Source organism: Juglans microcarpa x Juglans regia, chromosome 7D, assembly GCF_004785595.1.
Source record: "Juglans microcarpa x Juglans regia isolate MS1-56 chromosome 7D, Jm3101_v1.0, whole genome shotgun sequence".
Classification (NCBI taxonomy): domain Eukaryota; kingdom Viridiplantae; phylum Streptophyta; class Magnoliopsida; order Fagales; family Juglandaceae; genus Juglans; species Juglans microcarpa x Juglans regia.
This window is the reverse complement of record NC_054606.1, coordinates 14437445-14457413: the sequence shown is the minus strand read 5'-3', so window position 1 is coordinate 14457413 and position 19969 is coordinate 14437445. Positions and strand designations below refer to the sequence as shown.

Here is a 19969-nt window from a genome sequence, read left to right as displayed (position 1 = left end):
GAAATTTTCTATCCTTTTAATTGTTGATAATTTAATGGTCGAATCTTATAAGTGATAAGTTTGTGACATTTTAAATTAGAGATTCAAATACGATTTTTATAAAAAAAAATTTATTCATCATCTTAACTCTTATCATTTTTCTATATCTCATAATGTAGTATTAGATGATAAATTTATAAATAAAATATAATAAATAATTTCTATTCACGTAATACTATATCATAAAATAATAAAAAATTAATAAAAATTAAAATGATAATTTAGACCTCGTACTACAGAAGACCGAAGGGAGAAAATAAAGTCACCTACACATCCCAATGCGAAATTTGTCTTCATTCGAGCTTCCTTTTTGCAAATAATAACAAACAAATCAGCTACCATACCTACCCCTCGAATCTGTTCCCTCAGCGCACCATTACTGCTTTCCTTGAATATACGCTACTCTCATTAACATTGCTTCTGCTCCATTTCTCTACCTCCAAATTCCAGCCCCACTTTGTACTTCTACCCTTCCATTTTGGAAATCTATATCTAGTCTGCCATTGTTGGTTTGTTTCTTCTACGTCTTGTTGTTGGCAGTGTTGCTGTCTGCCACTCTCCCATCTTTAACTGAGCCGCTCAATGTTCAAAGATGTAGGCTTTTATGCGTAATCTTTCCGTCTCCTTCAATTCATTGTTTTTCTCAGCAATGTTCAATTGTTTATTTCTTGTTTGACTTGCTTTGGTTTGCATTTTGTAAAAATGGGTTCCTTAATTTTGGCGATTCTTGAAATTTGGAAGTTCGATTTACCAAGACTCTCCTACTGGTTAGTGTTAGTAGCCATTGAATTCTTCAATGCAAGTCTTTCGAGCTTTTAGCTTTGCAACTTGCAAAACTAGCACTGACTTCCACTCTTCGTTCGTAGTCCAATTTGTTACACTGTCTCTGTCTTTCTCTCTTTGAGATTTTTCAGAGCTGGGTCTGTTTCAGAAGGAATGCAGGCAATCTGTTTGACAATGTTGTTTTTGGTAGTAATTGCATATGGACAATCAGACATTGAAGCACTCTTGGAGCTCAAGAAGGGCTTTGTAAATGAGCCCTCTGGGCAAGTCCTTGTTTCATGGGATTCTAAATCCTTGGATTCTAATGGGTGCCCTCAGAATTGGTACGGGATTGCTTGTAATGGTGGTCGAGTGACCTCAGTCACTGTTAATGATGTGGGCCTAGCCGGTGAGTTTAGGTTCTCAGCTATTACAGGCCTTAGCATGCTTAGCAGCTTATCAATTTCGAACAACCAGTTGACAGGGACAATATCCAAGATCGATACACTTCAGTCTCTTCAAAATTTGGATCTCTCATGCAATCTGTTTCATGGGTCTATACCCCCTGGATTAGTCAAATTGAAGAAGTTAGCACAACTGAATCTTTCTTCAAACCAATTCGAAGGCAATGTTCCTGATGGTTTTGGCAAACTCCAACAGCTGAAGTATTTAGACTTGGGGGGAAATGATTTCTCTGGGGATATTATGCATCTTCTGTCCCAAATAGGTAGTGTGGTTCACGTTGACCTAAGCAGCAACCGGTTTTTTGGTTCTCTGGATCTGGGACTCGGAAGCTCTTCTTTCATTTCCACGATTCGATATTTAAATATTAGCCACAATCACTTGGTTGGAGAGCCCTTTGCTCACGACGGAATGCCATATTTTGACAGTTTAGAAGTGTTCGATGCTAGTGATAATCAGCTGGTGGGAACTGTACCTTCGTTTAATTTTGTGTTCTCTCTACGGATTCTTAGGCTTGGAAACAATCAGTTAAGAGGGTCTCTACCCGAAGCACTTTTGCAGGAGAGCTCAATGATTTTGTCTGAATTGGATCTTAGTCTTAACCAGCTCGAAGGTATCTTGACTTGATTGACATTTTTTCTTGGTATCTTTGATGCTTTACCTTTTACATAAATTAATTAACATTATATGTCTGCAAGATTTGTCCTTTTTTTAACTTTATGAAGAATTCTTCGAATTAATTTATTGTGTTCAATGTTCCTACATAACATTCCCATTTTAGTCGGCTTGTTAGTGGCTATGCATATCTGAGTATACAACTGTAATTGCATTTTCTTAGCATCAGTCAATTATGTGGTAGAGGTAAGCAAAACAACTATCAGAGAAGCACTTCCTGTTGTACTTTTATCGTTCTAGTTTTTGTTGTCTTGATAACACACTTTATAGTTATACCAATGTACGGGAATAATTAAAATAAAATATAAGAGGTGAGGAAGCAAAAGAGGTAAATAATGACGTGTCAATAACTACAATAAGATAGCTAAACTTTTTTCTTTACTGGAAAAGCAAAAATAAAATGATAGATAAAGTAAGTGAAGGAAAATCAAAGTGATAAGCAATGGGAAATCAATATCACTATAAGCTGAACAGTCTTATTTTTCCTCTATTGAATTAGTAAATCATGAATGGTATTAAATGATTGGAGACTATTTGTTATGTTTCACTTTTGGGCTAATCATTTAATGCCACATCAAGGGATGTTAAGAGGATGATGGTTAAAAAGGATGATAAATAGAATTTTTCTTTTTTTAACCTTAATCTGGTGGGTTTATTGTGGTAAGAAAGACAATATAATGAAAGGTCTTTTAGCATATAAAAGGTTGGGCTAGGTCAATTAAGTAAAATGAAAAACAAAATAAAATGATGAGGTTTCTCAATAGAACACTAAAAGGATGTGCCACGAATTATATGGGTAATAGGTTTTTTATTGCTCCATCTGTCTTTCTGAAACAAGGCTAGAAACACACTCCTACCCCTATGTTGCTTAATAAGGAAGGGCCGACCTCTACGTGGTAGATCAACACAATAAGTTTACTATAAAATCCACCATTATATGTGCTAAGTCGAAGAAATTTATATACAATGATCATCATGACCTCAACCGATGACCTTATGGACAGAAACAAGCTTTAAAAACCATCAATTTGAAATGCTTAAGCTATTGAGCCAACAATGTGTATCTACTACATCTTAACACTTACAGAATACTAGAATTAAAACAAGGAATCGGATGAAATAACATCTTATATCATTTTGCTGAAGTTGAAAGGATGGTTATTCTATATTATTATGATAGCAAGTGAGTTTTTGAGAATTGTTATCGTTCTTCACAGTTGGTGTTCGTGGAAATGTGTCCTAGAAACCTCTTTTGCTGTTCAGTCCCTATATTGACATTTTTATGTCGGCCCCATTTGTTGGTGGAAAAATAAGCTTGTAAATTGTATGTCCAGGAATTTGCTTAAAGCATTTTTTTTCTTCTTTTTCATTATTCTTATTGGATAGGTTGCTGGTAATTTCTTTGGTACTCAGGCAACATGAAGTTACACAAAACTGGTGTCATAATTCGATTCAAAATCATGTTGCATTGAATTGTCGGACTTAGTTGTGCCTTCGTGTTTACAAAGCCAACCAAATAGTGCAATGAAGTTGATCTGTATGTCATCTCAGTAATTTAATTTTACGATGAAGATTTAGGATCTCATTCTTTGTTTGATTAAATTTAGGATTAGATTTTTGTTAGAAATACACTGGAGAGTCTATGCATCAGAATTTAATATGCCGGAACATAAAAAGAAAAAAAAAAAGAACAGGAAAAATAGTCAAATTTTTTCAAGGTCTCAAGGAAATCTCAAGCCGCATTTGAGTTTATACTCCAAAAGGACACCACGGTTACAATAGGAGTTCCTTAAAGTCATTGTATAGGGCAAGAGCTTCTTCCTCTCAAGTAATGTAGAATCCCTTGTGCCACCTTTCTATACTCGATACAGATATTAGAATTTAACTATTTCATCAAAGAATGGCTATTGTTGCTTAAATTTACATGGTAATATATATTTTTTTATATCAGGATATACATGGCAAGAAGCTCATCATCGATGTCCATTAGTATATTAAATATGCTCTAAACTCAATACTCATATTTCTTGCTTCACAATGGATTCTCTTGCATGACATCATGATGCGAAGTAATCCTAGACCCAAATCCAGTAACTCCTAGACTCTTTCAAGATGGGTTTTCTTCTGTTGTATAGTGTATCATTTCTTTGTTCACATCGGTTGAGTATTTATAGCTTTCAGCTAATTTATATGGGTTTCAAATTGAATTCTTTGCAACACTCTATCTTCCATTTTCCTTTGTGGTTAAAAAGAAGTTGCATTATGGCAGGTCCCGTAGGAAGTATCACTTCTGCAAATTTAAAGAAGCTTAACTTATCTTCAAACAAGCTGTCAGGATCCTTACCTGCCCAGGTAGGGCACTGTGCCATCATAGACCTGAGTAATAACATGCTCTCTGGTAGCTTGTCCAGAGTCCAAGGTTGGGGAAACTATGTGGAAGTCATTCGGTTAAGTTCAAATTCATTGTCAGGAAGCTTACCAAACCAAACTTCTCAATTCTTAAGGCTGACTTCGCTTGAGATATCGAAAAACTCATTAGTGGGTGCTCTCCCACCAGTATTGGGTACATATCCAGAACTTAAAGTGATCGATCTTAGCTTCAACCAGCTTAATGGGATCCTCCTTCCAAGCCTTTTCACCTCAACCAAACTGGCTAACCTTAACCTGTCAGGCAACAATTTCTCTGGGTCAATACCGTTTCAAAAAATTGGAAATATCACTTCCATAGATTCTGTCAAAGACTTCAGCTTGATGTCTCTTGATCTGTCTAATAATTCGTTGAGTGGATATTTGCCTCTAGGGATAAGTAAGTTTCATAACTTGGTGTATCTTGACCTATCTCATAACAATTTGGAAGGTAGCATTCCTGATGACCTTCCGGGTAACTTGCAAGGTTTCAATGTGTCTTTCAATAATTTTTCTGGAGTTGTACCTGAAAACCTAAAGCGGTTCCCTGATTCAGCATTCCATCCAGGAAATAATTTGCTCATCTTTCCTTATTCTCAATCATCTCCAAGAGATGTCACAAACAGGACTCCAAGTGAAGCCGGGTCTCATATGAAAAGTGTTATTAGAATTGCCCTGATTGCAGGCTTAGTTGGTGGCACTGCTGTGATATGTCTTTTGTGCATATTGATCTATTCCAGAACTCACTGGCAGGAACATACGAGGTCAAGTTCAAAAGAAGATGATGCTAAGATAGGTATTTCAGAAGGGAGTTCCTCCATCTCTCATAGATCAAGACCCAACAAAAATGTGGACCCATCATTATCTTCACTTGCATTTGATCAAGATATTTTTACATCATCCCAATTGGGATCTGGTAATGATGTTGGGGAAACTTCATCAGTTTTAAGGAAGCACAAGGATGTTGGCCATTTAGAATCAGTGAAAAAAGGGGACGGAATATCTCCTCCTATGTCCCTCTTGTCATCTTCAAACCCATCACCTTCTAAAAAGCAACTACCTGATAATCCTGGTGTGTTCAATGTTGTTTGTTCTCCCGAAAAATTAGCTGGGGATTTGCATCTCTTTGATGGTTCCTTTCTATTCACAGCAGAAGAACTTTCGCGTGCTCCGGCAGAAGTAATTGGGAATAGTTGTCATGGAACATTGTATAAAGCTACACTTGACTCTGGCAATGTATTGGCAGTTAAATGGTTACGGGAGGGAATAGTAAAAGGACGGAAGGAATTTGCAAGGGAAGTAAAGAAACTTGGGAACATCAAACATCCAAATTTAGTTTCTCTGCAGGGTTACTACTGGGGCCCAAAGGAGCATGAGAAGCTGATTATATCCAATTATTTCAACGCTCAATCTCTTGCACTCTATCTTCATGGTAAGATTCTATTTACTTTGTTTGATACTACTATGCACACATCCTGGAATATTTTAGTCCGTTTTTCTTCAGAAATTCCTTGAAGTTTGATCAAGCCAATGTGCAGTCCTAATCATCTGATGTGTCCAGCACTGGAATGTGCTGAACTCAAAGCTGACTTGCTGTTTAGCCTATGTGCTGTATTCTTTTAAGGCAAATGGAAGAATTTATCTTCCAAAATTGAGCCATCAATTCAGGTGGTTATATTGCGCAATCGGACTGGTGCTCAATCATTAGATATGAATGCTAGGACAATCAATTTTTATGCCACGTAATTATGGATCTTGGCCGAAAATCAATGATACTTGCATCACTCTTTATGAAGATCCTTTTCATTTAATTCTTTTTATCTATAAAGCTTTATATTAATTTCTTGTTATCTGGTCAACAATCCAAAAAACATTATGTAGTGACTTGCTATTATTTGGTAGTCTTTATGGGCATAGTATAAAGTTGTCTTGATAGTTTCCCGGGCAACAGACTATCTAGTGGAGCAATACTTGCTCTCTGCTGGTTTTAGGAACAGCTGTAATCCTAAACTAGGTGATAGCCTTACAGCCTGGTTGGATAGATGCATTGATATGAACTTGCAATAGGATGATACTGACAATGATTATATTGTTAGTGAATACTCTATTATCGTTTGGGAAAGTGGATGGTTATCCAACATTATGAAAGAGAAGATAGCGTGAATGAACAGGAACAAAGCTCCTTGAACATTGCTTCTGAGCTTGATCACTCTGCTATGAATAATTGAGGAAAAACTTGAAGAAACAAGGTTGCACATTTATTAGCCTTTTCTTTCTTAATAAACTTCTACATCTATTCAGTTGATTCAAGAGATGGGTAGCACATTTTATTTTTAATTTTAAGGGGAAAATATACAATCCACCTTAAACTAATAGACGGTTTACTCTAGCCCAACACTGATACTTGCAGCACACAACCATAAAAACTAATAGCACATTTGTCTAATTATGACCATTAAAATGAATGAAAATATGTGGAAATATATAACATGGTATAATCCTAACCATCAAGTCTTTACAGAAGGTTCTTATTGCAAGCTTTTGGTAGTTTGTAACTACAATCTGTCAATGTCTAAGGATGCTTGGGGAATGAGATGAGATGAGAATTTGTGAATGGTAGTAAGATGGTTTGTGAATAGTAGTGAGATAGTTTGAGTTAAGTATTTATTGAGTTTTGGGAAAGAAGAGAGAAAAAGTTGAATAAAAATATTATAAAGTTAAATATTGTTAATATTATTTTTGTTTTGTAATTTGAAAAGGTTGAATTGTTTTTTGTTTTTTATTTGAAAATTTGGGAAAGTTGTAATGATTAGTTTGAAAGTGTTTGTGTTTGAATGTTGTTTGGGAAAAAAATGAGATGAGATAAGATGAGATGGGATGGGATGAGATGAAACATGTTTCCAAACATCCCCTAAGGTGCAATGTAACCCCTTGGGGTTGTCTCAAGTGGTAAATGCCTTGGGCTAAGGGGTATGCTTCCTTCAGGTCTAAGGTTCAAATCTTCTTGGGTGCAGACAATCCCTAGGGATCATCGGACTGGAGGATTTTCCCCTTGAATTATCCGATGTGCACTTGAGGACAACTCCTTGCCTAGGGTTTGTGCACCCCAGAGATTAGTCGAGAGGCTAATCCCAGACACCAGGTGCCAATAACAAAAAATGTCGAAGATGCAATGTGTACGCATATTTACCCATATATTTTTTACCGTATTCATTGGCTTTCGTCCACCATATGTTTACTTTCTCTAGTGAATTAACTAAACATTACGACAAGCAAAATAACCATAGTACCCCTCCAGAACTCTGGCCCTAAAGCTTTGACATGTTAACATCTGCCATTGGCATTAGGCACTTCATATTGTGTCGGTATCCTTAGTTGACTTCTGCTAACTTGTTTACTAGAGGAAACGTATTATTTGGATTGCACTATTTGTGATGACCACAGAAGATGATTATCTAGTGATAGAGATAAGGCAGCTCCTAAAATTTTTATGATATTTTTTTGTACGATAATTCTTTTAGTTTCCTACATTATCTGATAGAAGAATTATGTTGCATCCCCTTTATATATTCCACAGAGATGGGGCCAAGAAACCGGCCACCCTTGTCTCTTAGTGAGCGGCTTAGGGTTGCTGTAGATGTGGCCCGATGTCTGAGCTACCTGCATAACGAGAAGGCAATACCTCATGGAAACCTCAAATCCACCAACATTTTGTTAGAAACTCCTACTCTAAATGTGCTTGTTGCTGATTACAGCCTGCACCGAATACTAACTCCAACTGGGACTGCCGAGCAAGTTCTGAATGCAGGTGCGCTTGGCTACAGCCCTCCTGAGTTTGCTAGCTCAAGTAAGCCATGCCCATCATTAACGAGTGATGTCTATGCATTTGGGGTTATCTTGTTGGAGCTTCTGACCGGTAGAAGTTCAGGGGAGATTGTTTCTGGGATCCCAGGTGTAGTTGATCTGACTGACTGGGTGAGGTTATTGGCAGCTGAGAATCGTTCTGGTGAGTGCTTTGACAGGCTGATTCTGGACAGGAACAGAGTGGAGCACCAACCTAGAGGTCTTGATCATATGTTACAGGTGGCTCTAAGATGCATCCTTCCTGCATCTGAGAGGCCCGACATGAAAAGAGTTTTTGAAGATCTCTTAATGTTAGTCTAGTGAATGATATCACCAGGAACAGAAGCTCTATTGCCTCTTTCATTCTTTAACTTCTTTTGCCAATTATTTCTGTTAATGACAATTCTAGATAGAAATTGTAACTGCTTGAACGTAGGAAATAAAGTTGGGTTAATCATTCTTTCCAAACTCTTACTTGGGAATGTAATTTGACTCTGAATTCTGGTGTGATTTTGTTAAGGAGACTGCCTTGCGAGAGGTGTTAGTGAGCTGCATAATTTATAGATCGATTTCTCCATACAATTTGAGGCAAGATAATGATGGTAGTTTGGATACTAAACTCATCTCAATTCATCTTATCTAATCATTACAACTTTCTCAAATTCTAACACAAAATATAATAAAAAATCTAACTTTTTCAAATTTTAAAATAATAATAATATTAAAAAATAATATTCTAATAATATTTTATTTAATTTTTAACTTTTATCTCAACTCAACTCAATTTAATTTAATATCCAAACGCAGCCAAATGAACCCTCCGTTTTGATTGCCACCTTTCACCAATTTAGCTACATTTATCTCACGGTCTTTTTTTCATACATGGCAAGTTGTAAACACCTTTTATATCGTCTCTTTAGAAGAGATTTTCTGTGAACATTATTTACTCGATTTTGTAGAACCAATAATTATGTAGTTGTATTTTGCCCCAAAGATTATGATAGAACAAATTATTGAGATGCATCTGCAAAGATACGGAGGGTGATGATTGACTAAACTATAACCTGTTCATGGGTTAAAAAAAAAACTAGGACAGATCAAATCCTGGAGTGAATCACTGCGTGAAGATGAAAATATTTTTGCCCTCTTCTGGTTACCAGATATACAAATACATTTTTCTGTTTATTTGAGAATTAGAGGCTGTTAAGATATAAAATAAATAATAAAATCTTCACATTCTCATTAGTTTAAGTTTTCGAGAGAAGTGATTTCATCTGATGTATGAGTAGATGTCGTAAGTTTGAACATGATTCACCAATTTAATTAAATATTCAATGTGTTAGGCTCACTTATTAATAGAATTCTAGTTCACATGGAAAAGTATTAATATATAAAATAAATAATAAAATATATATCTGTATAAGCACAGCAAAATCACAAAGTGTTTCAGCAGCATTTAAATGATTTCGGTAACAACTTTAGAGAAAAAATTAACCCATTCGGAGCATAGGTTTGTGCAATGCAGCAAGATGAAGGAGCAGTGGCGGTGTCAAAAATAGGGAAAGGTCCAGATGCAAGGGTAGACGGTAGCACCGACATGAATGGCTACATCTGCTCCGAATACCTCATTGAGGAAGAGGAAAGCTGAACACCTAGTAAAACCTCTCTCTCTCTCATGGTAGAGAAATCACCGCTATCACTCATATTTCCCAACATCCACCCAAGCTATAGTATTGAGCTATCTATTGTTGCCTCCAAAAAGTTTTCCTTCTCTCTTTCCTCTTCTCAACGTGGTACCAAAGCCCCAAATCGACTAACGCCTTTTTTTTGTAAGGCTGCCGATGGTTCATGTTCTGATAAAGACCTCTCCCATTCCTTTACCTTCCAACTTCCCAGCAATTTCTCCCACATAGTATCTGTCAAACTTAGTTCTGATAACTATTTACTGTGGCGTGCCCAAATCATCCCCTATCTCCATGGCCAAGAATTATATCACTTCATCGATAGCTCCACCCTTCCTCCTCCTCCTATTCTCCCCGTCTCATCACCCTCTCCGACTGGACCCTTTCCTCTACCAAACCCAGCCTATCTTCAGTGGCGTTGCACTGATCAAATGCTTCTCAGTGCTCTTCTTTCATCCCTCACCAAACCAATCTTGGCCTAGGCTATTGCCTCCCGCACCTCTCGAGAACTCTGGTTCACACTAGACACCATGTTCACCTCACAATCTCAAGCTAAAATCTTCCAAATCCGTCATCAACTCACTAACCTCAAAAAAGGTTCTCTATCGGTGACAGACTACTATAGAAAATTTCGTCTTCTCTCCGACACAATGACTGATGCTGGTGAGCCGCTTCATGACTCTGAGGTGGTTTCTTACCTTCTTAATGGCCTCACCTCTGAATATGAATCATTTGTTACTTCTGTGACAACTTGGGCCACTCCCATTAGCTCATCTGAACTTTTTAATCTTCTGCTCACTTTTGGAAGCCGTGTATCGCTCACCACCATACAACACAGACTTCTCCCAACACCATCTGCTAATATCAATACTTCATTTTCCTCTCAAAATTCAACCCATGGAGGTCGCAACACTTATCGTGGAGGTGGCCGAACTTGAGGAGGTCGCTTCTCATCGTCTCCCTCATTTCCTGCTTCCCAAACCAACAAACCCACATGCCAGGTCTGCACCAAAGTCGGCCATGTAGCTCTCCAGTGCTACCACAGATTTGACCAGGGCCTATTAATTTGAACCACCTCGATCTTTCTCTGCTAACTACACAAGCTCACCGCAGCTCACGGATAGACAGTGGTATCCTGACTCAGCCGCAACAAACCACATCGGACCTTCACAACCTCAATATCTCAAGTGAACTGTACCTTGGATCTGAATAAATTCAAGTTGGCAATAGTGCTGCCCTCCCGATTACACACATTGGTGATTCTCAAATCTCTTGCTCAAACTCTGTTTTCTCCCTTCATAAACTACTCTGTGTTCCCCAAATCACCAAAAATTTAATTTTTTTCCAAAAATCATGTCATGACAACTCTGTTTAATTTGAGTTTCATGAATCTAATTTTCTTGTGAAGGACAAATAGACGGGCAAGTTGCTTCTCCAAGGCCCAACGCATAATGGCCTATACATGTTTCCTCAAGCCTCCTTAACACCTACTCCCGTTGCCCTCATTGGTGAACGCACTACTCTCGCACAATGGCACTATCGACTTAGTCATCCCAACCTTCAACTTGTTTCCCGCATACTGCGCACAAAATGTTTACCTTTTATCCCGTCTCAACATGAGTTTTTTTGTTCAAATTGTCCTCTTGCCAAGTGTAGGCAATTATGTTTTCAATCTTCTAGTACTCAGTCCTTAAAACCCTTGCATTTAATTTTTGTGGATGTTTGGGGTCCATCCCTTCATATATCAAGAGATGATTTTCATTATTATATCTCATTTGTGGATGATTTTAGCCGCTTTATCTGGTTCTATCTATGACGCCCTCAGATTTTACTTGGGATCAGACGGACATCTAAAGCGTCAGGACATGCAACACAAGGTTACCTGCTCCTATTCAGGACATATAAGATGCAATGTTCCTCACATGCATCTAGTATTATGCAGTATTCGCAGCGGATAATTTTTTTTTTTTAGCAATACTATATACCAAACTTATAATATCTCAAATAGTTAAAACATAATCCGTGCATACTTAACAAAATAAACATCCACGATTATAGCACGGGTCTCAGAAAATTGTAAACTCAAAACAATGGAGACTTGGCTCCGTAATTATATTGCCAAAATACACTATTGGGCTAGTTCGTTGAATAACTCGCGTAACTCAACTAATGAGGCCGGAATACTATCCAAAGACCTAACTATGGAGGTTGCAAGCTTCGTGTTATGTCTACGACATCTATTCAACCTTTTCCAGTCTGCCAGTGTCTGCTCCTTGCTCTGATCCTGACACATCGCCTACTATTCGGGGGGAATGGTAGTTGAGACTACCACAGTGAGATTTGCTCAGCAAGCTAACAGGAAACTTCCACACAGGTTAACGATGCATGCATGATAGTAAAAGCATGAATGCATAATCAAAGTCAAAAGTAAGCATAACATAACTTGACATATAGCATGGCATAAATGACATAACTTGAATTGAAACTTAGCTTGACGTGACATGACATGTACGTGAACTTAAAACATAACATGGACTAGCAACATAGCATGAACGGAAACTTGAAACATAACATGAACATGAACCTGAACATAACATGACATAAATATGAACTTGAAACGTAACGTGAACATGAACATGACATAACATGAACGTGAACTTGAACATAACATTGACATGAACGTGAACTTAAAACATAATATGGACTTGAAACACAGCATGAACGTGAACATACATAACATGAACGTGAACTTAAACATAACATGAACCTGAATATAACATGATATAAACATGAACTTGTAGTCTTATCTCATGGAGTTACCATGATTGCGTAATCTTATCTCATGGGGTTACCATGATTGTGTATTCTTATTCAATAAACTTAATTAATAAAGTGACCATACGGGTGCTACACATGTCCCCTTGAGCTATGTGTCCCTGTCGATTACAGCATCGCAACACAAGTGTCTATACCAGCTGTGAGTGCGTTAATACGTACTCCACAATTGTTGTGGCCCCACGTATTATACGTGTCACAATTGCTGTGTCTCACGTAGTGTATGCTCCATAGTTGTTGTGGCCTTATACTTCATGCTCCACAGTTGTTGTGGTCCCATGACTTGTTTATGCCACACTTGTTGTGGACACACATAAAATAAAATGTGGCTTCATCGGCATTAGTGCTTGGTGTGCTCCAGTGACTAGCAAGTTAGGCCCCATTCGCAACCTGTTGACTGTACTTCATCAACCTAGGAAATTTCACACCTATTTAGCACTTAGGGTCATGATTAACATAAATAACTTAACAAGACTGTTCTCAAGATACACACAGTATTCGAGACGGGATGGCATGAATATGAAAAGACAAAAGTCCTGACGTAGCGTAATGTGACATGAATGTAAGACGACAAACATGACATACTTTGAGACATAAATGTAACAGAAAACATTTCATAACATGGCATGTATGTAACAGACAATATTTTATAACATGACATAACATGTAACAGATAATATTTCGTAACATGGCATAACATGTGACATTGAATATTACGTGACATGACATACATGTAGCAGATGGCATATGTAATGTGACATACTTGCAACGGATAGTAACATGAGACAAAATATATTATATAACAGATAAGTATTTCGTGACAGAATAATTCATGTAATAGATAAACATGTGATGACATGACATATATAACAACATACGAACATAAACTATAGTTCCCTTACCCATCATACATACACAGTAAATTGATAGTAAGTTAAGAGTTAACTTACCTCGATCGTCGTGTTTTACGAGAATAAAGTGCGAAATACGAGGAACTGTAAGAGGGTATTCTAAACGTTAAAAATTTAATTACTAACAATTAAAAATGTGAAAAGAGACAACTTCGAGTAAAATGACCATTTTACCCTTTACATGTGAGAAAATGACCATTTTACCTCTAACTTAAGGATTTCACATCCTAACTAAAAAATTACCAAAATTTACATTCCTTATATAAATTTTGTCCTAAACTCAAATATCAACTTAGAAAAATTTAAAATTATTCACAACTATAGAAAACTCACTATGGTCGAAACATTCATAGGCCATTTCTCTTGATTTATTTCTTCCATATTCAAAACTCATGATTAAACCAAAATTTTGTAACAAAGATCTTCTTATCCTAAGTTTAAAAAAATACTTAACAAGTCCATTAAGAAAAAAACTAATTATCAATACCAAACTTTTTGTAAGAAGATCCAAATTTTTTAACAAAAGGTAAACCATTAAAATACAAATTTTGGCCTTAATAAAAACATCTCCAAGAATTCAAAAAAAAATCAAATCTTACTTCTACTATATCCATATCATCATCCTAAGATCAATCATGCTTTAAATCATCAAACAAAAGTCACCAAAATCACAAAACAACACTTGGAGTTTTTGGTTTACACTTAGTACAAAAACAGAAATTTTTCTCTCACCTGACTTTGATCAATCTCTTGATCCATGGTTTAAAGAGATGTGATCTTCAAACTAAAACATCTCATGATTTAAAAATGTGTCCTAAAGAAGATCCAACTATCAAACTTAAAATCACATGGCTAAAATTCAATAAAACATGGATCTAACCCAACAACATCAAATCTTAGGACTAACCGAAATCTCCTTGTATAGAAAAATCATATCTTTAAAACTAATACTAAATATTTTCAGAATAACATCCAAACATGTAAATAAGAGGTTTAGGATTATCACATAAAAATATCAAAGCATTTGGAATAAGATTAAACCACGAAATATTGAAACTTTCTTAAAACAAAAACTGTTTTTCCACTTCCAGTTTTCAAGTTTCTAGATCTAAGGAAATCTATCATCAAAAGATTTGTTCATGCAACAAAACCTCAATGAATAGAATGACCTTTCTATGGTTAAAAATAATTTTCACCAATCAAATGAGCATGTAATGAGACTAATATGATATTCACGGAAACTACACTCAAAGACGAACAAGTTTTATAAAGGAGTCATTATGCGAAATACTTACAAAGGATAAAAAATTGCCACGCAAAAAGACCCATAAATTTACCCGAGAGAGCTCTTTTGAGTTTCTCTCTAAGAACGGGGTGAAGAAGTGATAAAATGGAGTGAAATGTGCCTTGCACGACTTTAGACTCCTGGAGGGGTAAGTTATGGGCTTGAATGACCCTTGATTGGAGTTGGCTATGTGATATAAAGTGGAGAATAGTGAGGGGGCAAGGACTGCCTGCAGCAGCTGTGAGAGATGGAAGTTGATGGAGTGGATTTCTCCTTCACATCAAAGCACTATTGGGTGTAGCCAATGGCAGTGGATGGTCTGCCATGTGGGGGAGGAAACTTCTTCAAGAAGCATTGCCAAGGTGGCCAAATTCGTGGGCCTTGGTGGGTCCCAACCAAGTAGGCTTCAATTTTGGGTTTAAAGGGGGTTTGGTTAGGGTTTGAGATGCTATCAAGCCCAAAACCAATTTTTCTTGGCCCAATCAAAGTTCCAAGGTTTAAAAGGTCGGATAATGATGTCATAATAATGATTTGATTAATTAATAGCATGTGGAAGTGATTTAATCAAGTGATTAAACACAATGCTAAAAATCGAGTTAGAAAGGGTTTGGAGGCCAACTTTAGGGTTTTGGTTTCAACCAAACTTTTGGGATTTCGATTGGATCCCAACCATTTAGGGTTTCACTAGGATTAAAACCCTCTTTGGTCTGACACAATTTGGTTGATCAGATGAAACAAAGTTTTGGTTTGGTGGCATGATCTTACACCTTGATTTCCTTCACAATTTATCTAATGGTTCATCTTTGTGCTAAGTGTCTAATACCATTCATTATGTGTGGCTAAGATCTTGCCAAGTGTCCAAATAAAAATTCTCTAACCTAATTTAGACATTTCACATTGTGACTTTGAAAACACTGCACTGGATGCTCTTATCGAGGTTATTATTAACTCCGAAAAAATGCATAAGAAACTTAGTATTGGAAAAATCTTAAATATTCATATTAACCTACCGTGAAAATTTTTTACCAAAATTCAACCCCGAAATGCCCCTAAAAATAATTTTACAATTTTGAACAGACATTATGTCCAAAATTATGAAAATGAGTTATTGCGCCATAAAGTCCTAAATAATCAACTGAGTCTAATGGCGTAGACCAAAACACATTCTGACACTTTTAACTATGTCAAATAATTAAACTCATATTTCTAGCACCATAGTGGGTGATAACACTGACTATGACAGACTAAAACCTGTGCGATTAGTCGATTCATAAAAACTTATGGGATTTTCACGATAGTCATAAAGTCAATAGAAATTTCACTAGTGAATTTTTAGCGGGCTGTTACACTATCCCTTAGCCTCAAAGGGTGATGCAACCTCCATTTTTCTTATTTTTCAAAAATATGTTAAACGTCTCTTTAACACAAAAGTTAAAAATATTCAAAGTGATTGGGGAGGGGAATTTCTACCCCTCACCCATGTTCTCCACTCTCAAGGGATCTCTCATCGCCTCTCATGTCCCCACACCTACCAACAAAATGGTGTGATTGAACATAAACACCGCCATATAGTTGAAACAGGCCTTGCTCTTCTAGCAACGGCGTCTCTCCCCAATAAATTTTGGGCTGATGTCTTCCAAACCACGGCCCATCTCATCAATTTTCTCCCTTCTCCATCCCTCAAAAACAAATCTCCCCACCTTCTTCTCTACAATAAAGAGCTCGATTATTCTTTTGTCAAAGTTTTTGGCTCCGAGTGTTGGCCCAATCTTAGGCCCTACAAAAAGTTTTTGTCAAACTTTTTGTTCCTTAACTTGTCTTTTTCTTGGTTACTATCCTATCATAAAGGATACAAATGTCTCCATCTAGAATCCAACCGATTATACATTTCCCGTGAAGTAATATTCAATGAATCCTCTTTTTCATATGCCAAACTCACGTCTCCGTCCTCTACAAACTCTCATCCCACTTTTACTTTCCTTCCCCTTTCAACCATCGACCCATCTTACACTCACACAACACCAAGCCCAATTCCCACCCCAAACCCATCTTCCACTAACATATCACAAAGTCCAACTTCAAGCCCATCCACTACCCAAAACACACCTTCTTTTATTCTTCCCTCTTCTTCAACATTTCATCTCGAGACTAGAGAAACCTTTCCCATCTCAACAGCTTCAAACAATCAATCTCTTGCATAAAATACTCAATCCATTCCTCCTCCTCGATCACCCATTGTAACCTGCTCAAAAACAAACTCCTCCGGTCCCAAACAATTTCTAGATGGTCACCACGTCAAGCCCTAATTTCATCCATTGAAATACCAGAAGAACCAAGCTTTTTCACCATGGCCTCCCATTTTTCTGCATGGTGAAATGCCATGACCACTCAAGCTCTAATCCAAAACCACACTTGGACCCTTGTTCCTCCTCCCCCTTCCTCTAACATTGTTGGTTGCTGGTGGATCTTTTGCACAAAGCATCGTGCCAACAACACCATTGAACGTTGCAAGGCACGACTCGTCGCCAAGGGATTTCATCAACAAGAGGGAGTTGATTACTCCGAGACCTTCAACTCCGTCGTTAAACCCACCACCATTCGGTTAGTCATCTCTCTTGTTGTCTCCCATGGTTGGACTCTTAGACAACTAGATATTTCAAATGTTTTTCTTCATGGTGACTTGACCAAAACTATCTATATGTTCCAACCTGTTGGTTTTGTCCATCCTGACCACCCACAATACATGTGTCGCTTGCAAAAGGTCATTTATGGTCTTAAGCAAGCACGCTGTGCATGGTTCGCACAACCGAGTTCCAAACTCTGTGAATATGGTTTTCTTCCATCCAAATCCGACCCTTCTCTGTTAGTCTATTCCTATAAGTCGGTTCTCATTTATGTTCTTGTGTATGTGGATGACATTATTGTCACCAATTCTCATGATGCCCAAATTGAACATCTTATTCAATTTCTTACTTCTGTTTTTCCAACAAAAGACCTAGGGAAATTGTCTTACTTCCTTGGCCTGGAAGTATCATATTTACCTAATGGCATCCATCTCTCCCAACAAAAATATATCCGTGATCTTCTCTCTCGCACAAACATGTTGTCTGCCAATGGTATTACATCTCCCATGTCTACCTCGTCCCGTCTATCCATCTTTGATTCTCCCACCTTCTATGGTCCAATGCTTTATAGAAGCATTGTGGGCAGTCTACAATACTTTTCCTTAACTCACCCAGACCTTGCTTTTGCCATAAACAAGATTTCTCAGTTCATGCATAATCCGAAAATGTCCCATTGGCAAGTTGTCAAGAGCTACTTCGATACCTCAAACACACTTTAAATTTTGGTCTTCTTTTTCAAAAAATCCACCTCCCTTCAGCTGCAAACCTTCTCTGATGTTGATTGGGCTGGTTGCCCAAACGACCGATGATCCACTAGTGTTTTTTTTTTCTTGGTCCAAATTTAGTATCCTGGAGTTCTCGAAAGCAACGAACTGTTGCTCGATCAATTACCGAGGCCGAGTATGAGGCCTTTGCAAATGCCACTGCTGAATTACTCTAGGTTCAATCTCTCTTAATAAAACACTGTATTTTCCTTCCCAAACCTCCAACTCTTTGGTGTGACAACCTCAATGCTACTTACCTTTCTGTTAACCCTGTACTTCATTTAAGAACCAAACACATGGAAATCGATTTCCATTTCCTACATGATAGATTCACTACAAAAGCACTACAAGTTACCTTTCTTCCTTCCAAAGATCAGTTAGCTAATATTTTCACTAAATCAATTGTCTCATCTCAGTTTCACTTGTTGGGAACAAGTCTCACAGTGGTTGACACACCGTTAGACTTACGGGGGCGTATTGAGATATCTACTGCTGCCTCCAAAAATTCCAGCACATCAATTGCCTGCAGAAGAGCAACCACGTCAACTGCCTCATCGGATACCTCTCAAGAAGAATCTTCTAGAATCAACTAGACTAGGTTGGTGCCTACCCTCTGGGTATGGCTATTGTACTTTATTGTATTATGGCTGACACTTTTGTAACTAACTCTACCAATTCATACTGTCATTTGTAATGCACAATAAGTGCTCGAGTATATTCCTAGGAGAAGGTTGTTAGATTATTTCTCTGTATATATTCAATTCTGTATAGAGAAAACTGCATGAAGAAATATACAAAAAGTTTTCCTTCTCTCATTCCTTTTCTCTACAGCTAGCATCACCCTCCTAAGCCCTCAGCTGAATCCGTAACCCTTTTTCTGCATGACCTCCTCGTGTTGCATGGCCAAGCTCTTACACCCCAGTCCCTATAACTCACTGCAAGCGCATAAGCAAGTCCTGTGACCCCAATCACTGCAAGCCCTGGTGCCACCACAGACTCTCCCTCAAAGAACCCAGATGTTCATCTGTGGCTAATGGGGAGGTAGAGGAAATTGGACCTTTTAATATCACCAGATGGGAGTTTGGCCCTAGTGGTTTGGAGCTTGTCCACCACAGACTTCCTTGGAAGGAACTTAAGGTGCCATACTTGCTCAAAGTTTTATATGAAGATGATGGTATGGTTGACCTTAATAAACCTTCTGGCCTATGAGTTTTACTTGGTGGCCTTTTCCAGCAACGAACGGCTATAATACAGCTTCAATGGCTAGCTAGCAAGCAAGGCTCTTCTCTAGCACGTCAAGAAGCCATCGGTCGCATTCGAGTTGAGCATATTGTTACCGAATAGAATATGATGGCTGTTCAGGAGAACATTGAGCTATTCTGTGAGCTTATTGTCATCTACCTTCAAATTATTGAATCAGAAAGGGATTGTCCTCTAGATTTGAAGGAAGCAATATAAGGTGTGTGCTTTGTAGTACCAAGTTGTGTGGATCTGTTAGAGTTGTTGTAGGCTCAAATGTTGTTTGTGACTAAGTATGGTAAAGAATTTGTATCAGCTGCAACAGATTTCATGCCAAATTGTGGTGTTAATCGCTAGTTAATAGCACTGCTTTCAATTTGTGCTCTTTCACCTGAAAAGAAACTAAAGCTTTTGAAAGAAATAGTTGAAGAGCGTGAGTTAG

General features: G+C 37.6%; 1 protein-coding gene across 1 annotated transcript; it reads left to right on the top strand.

The window, feature by feature from the left end:
• Positions 1 to 302: 302 nt before the first annotated feature.
• LOC121239659 (probable inactive receptor kinase At5g10020) lies at positions 303 to 8735 on the top strand. The gene is made up of 3 exons (XM_041136932.1): positions 303 to 1876; positions 4208 to 5776; positions 7922 to 8735. The coding sequence occupies exons 1-3, from the start codon at positions 976 to 978 to the stop codon at positions 8506 to 8508; spliced, it is 3057 nt and encodes a 1018-aa protein (XP_040992866.1). The 5' UTR covers positions 303 to 975; the 3' UTR covers positions 8509 to 8735.
• Positions 8736 to 19969: the final 11234 nt, after the last annotated feature.

What these genes read in the sequence shown, in the direction of transcription:
- LOC121239659 (XM_041136932.1), top strand. Translation starts at nt 976, where the DNA reads ATGCAGGCAATCTGTTTGACAATGTTGTTTTTGGTAGTAATTGCATAT. An exon ending in TAGTCTTAACCAGCTCGAAG is followed by an intron (nt 1,877 to 4,207) that starts GTATCTTGACTT and finishes GCATTATGGCAG; the next exon opens with GTCCCGTAGGAAGTATCACT. An exon ending in TCTTGCACTCTATCTTCATG is followed by an intron (nt 5,777 to 7,921) that starts GTAAGATTCTAT and finishes TATATTCCACAG; the next exon opens with AGATGGGGCCAAGAAACCGG.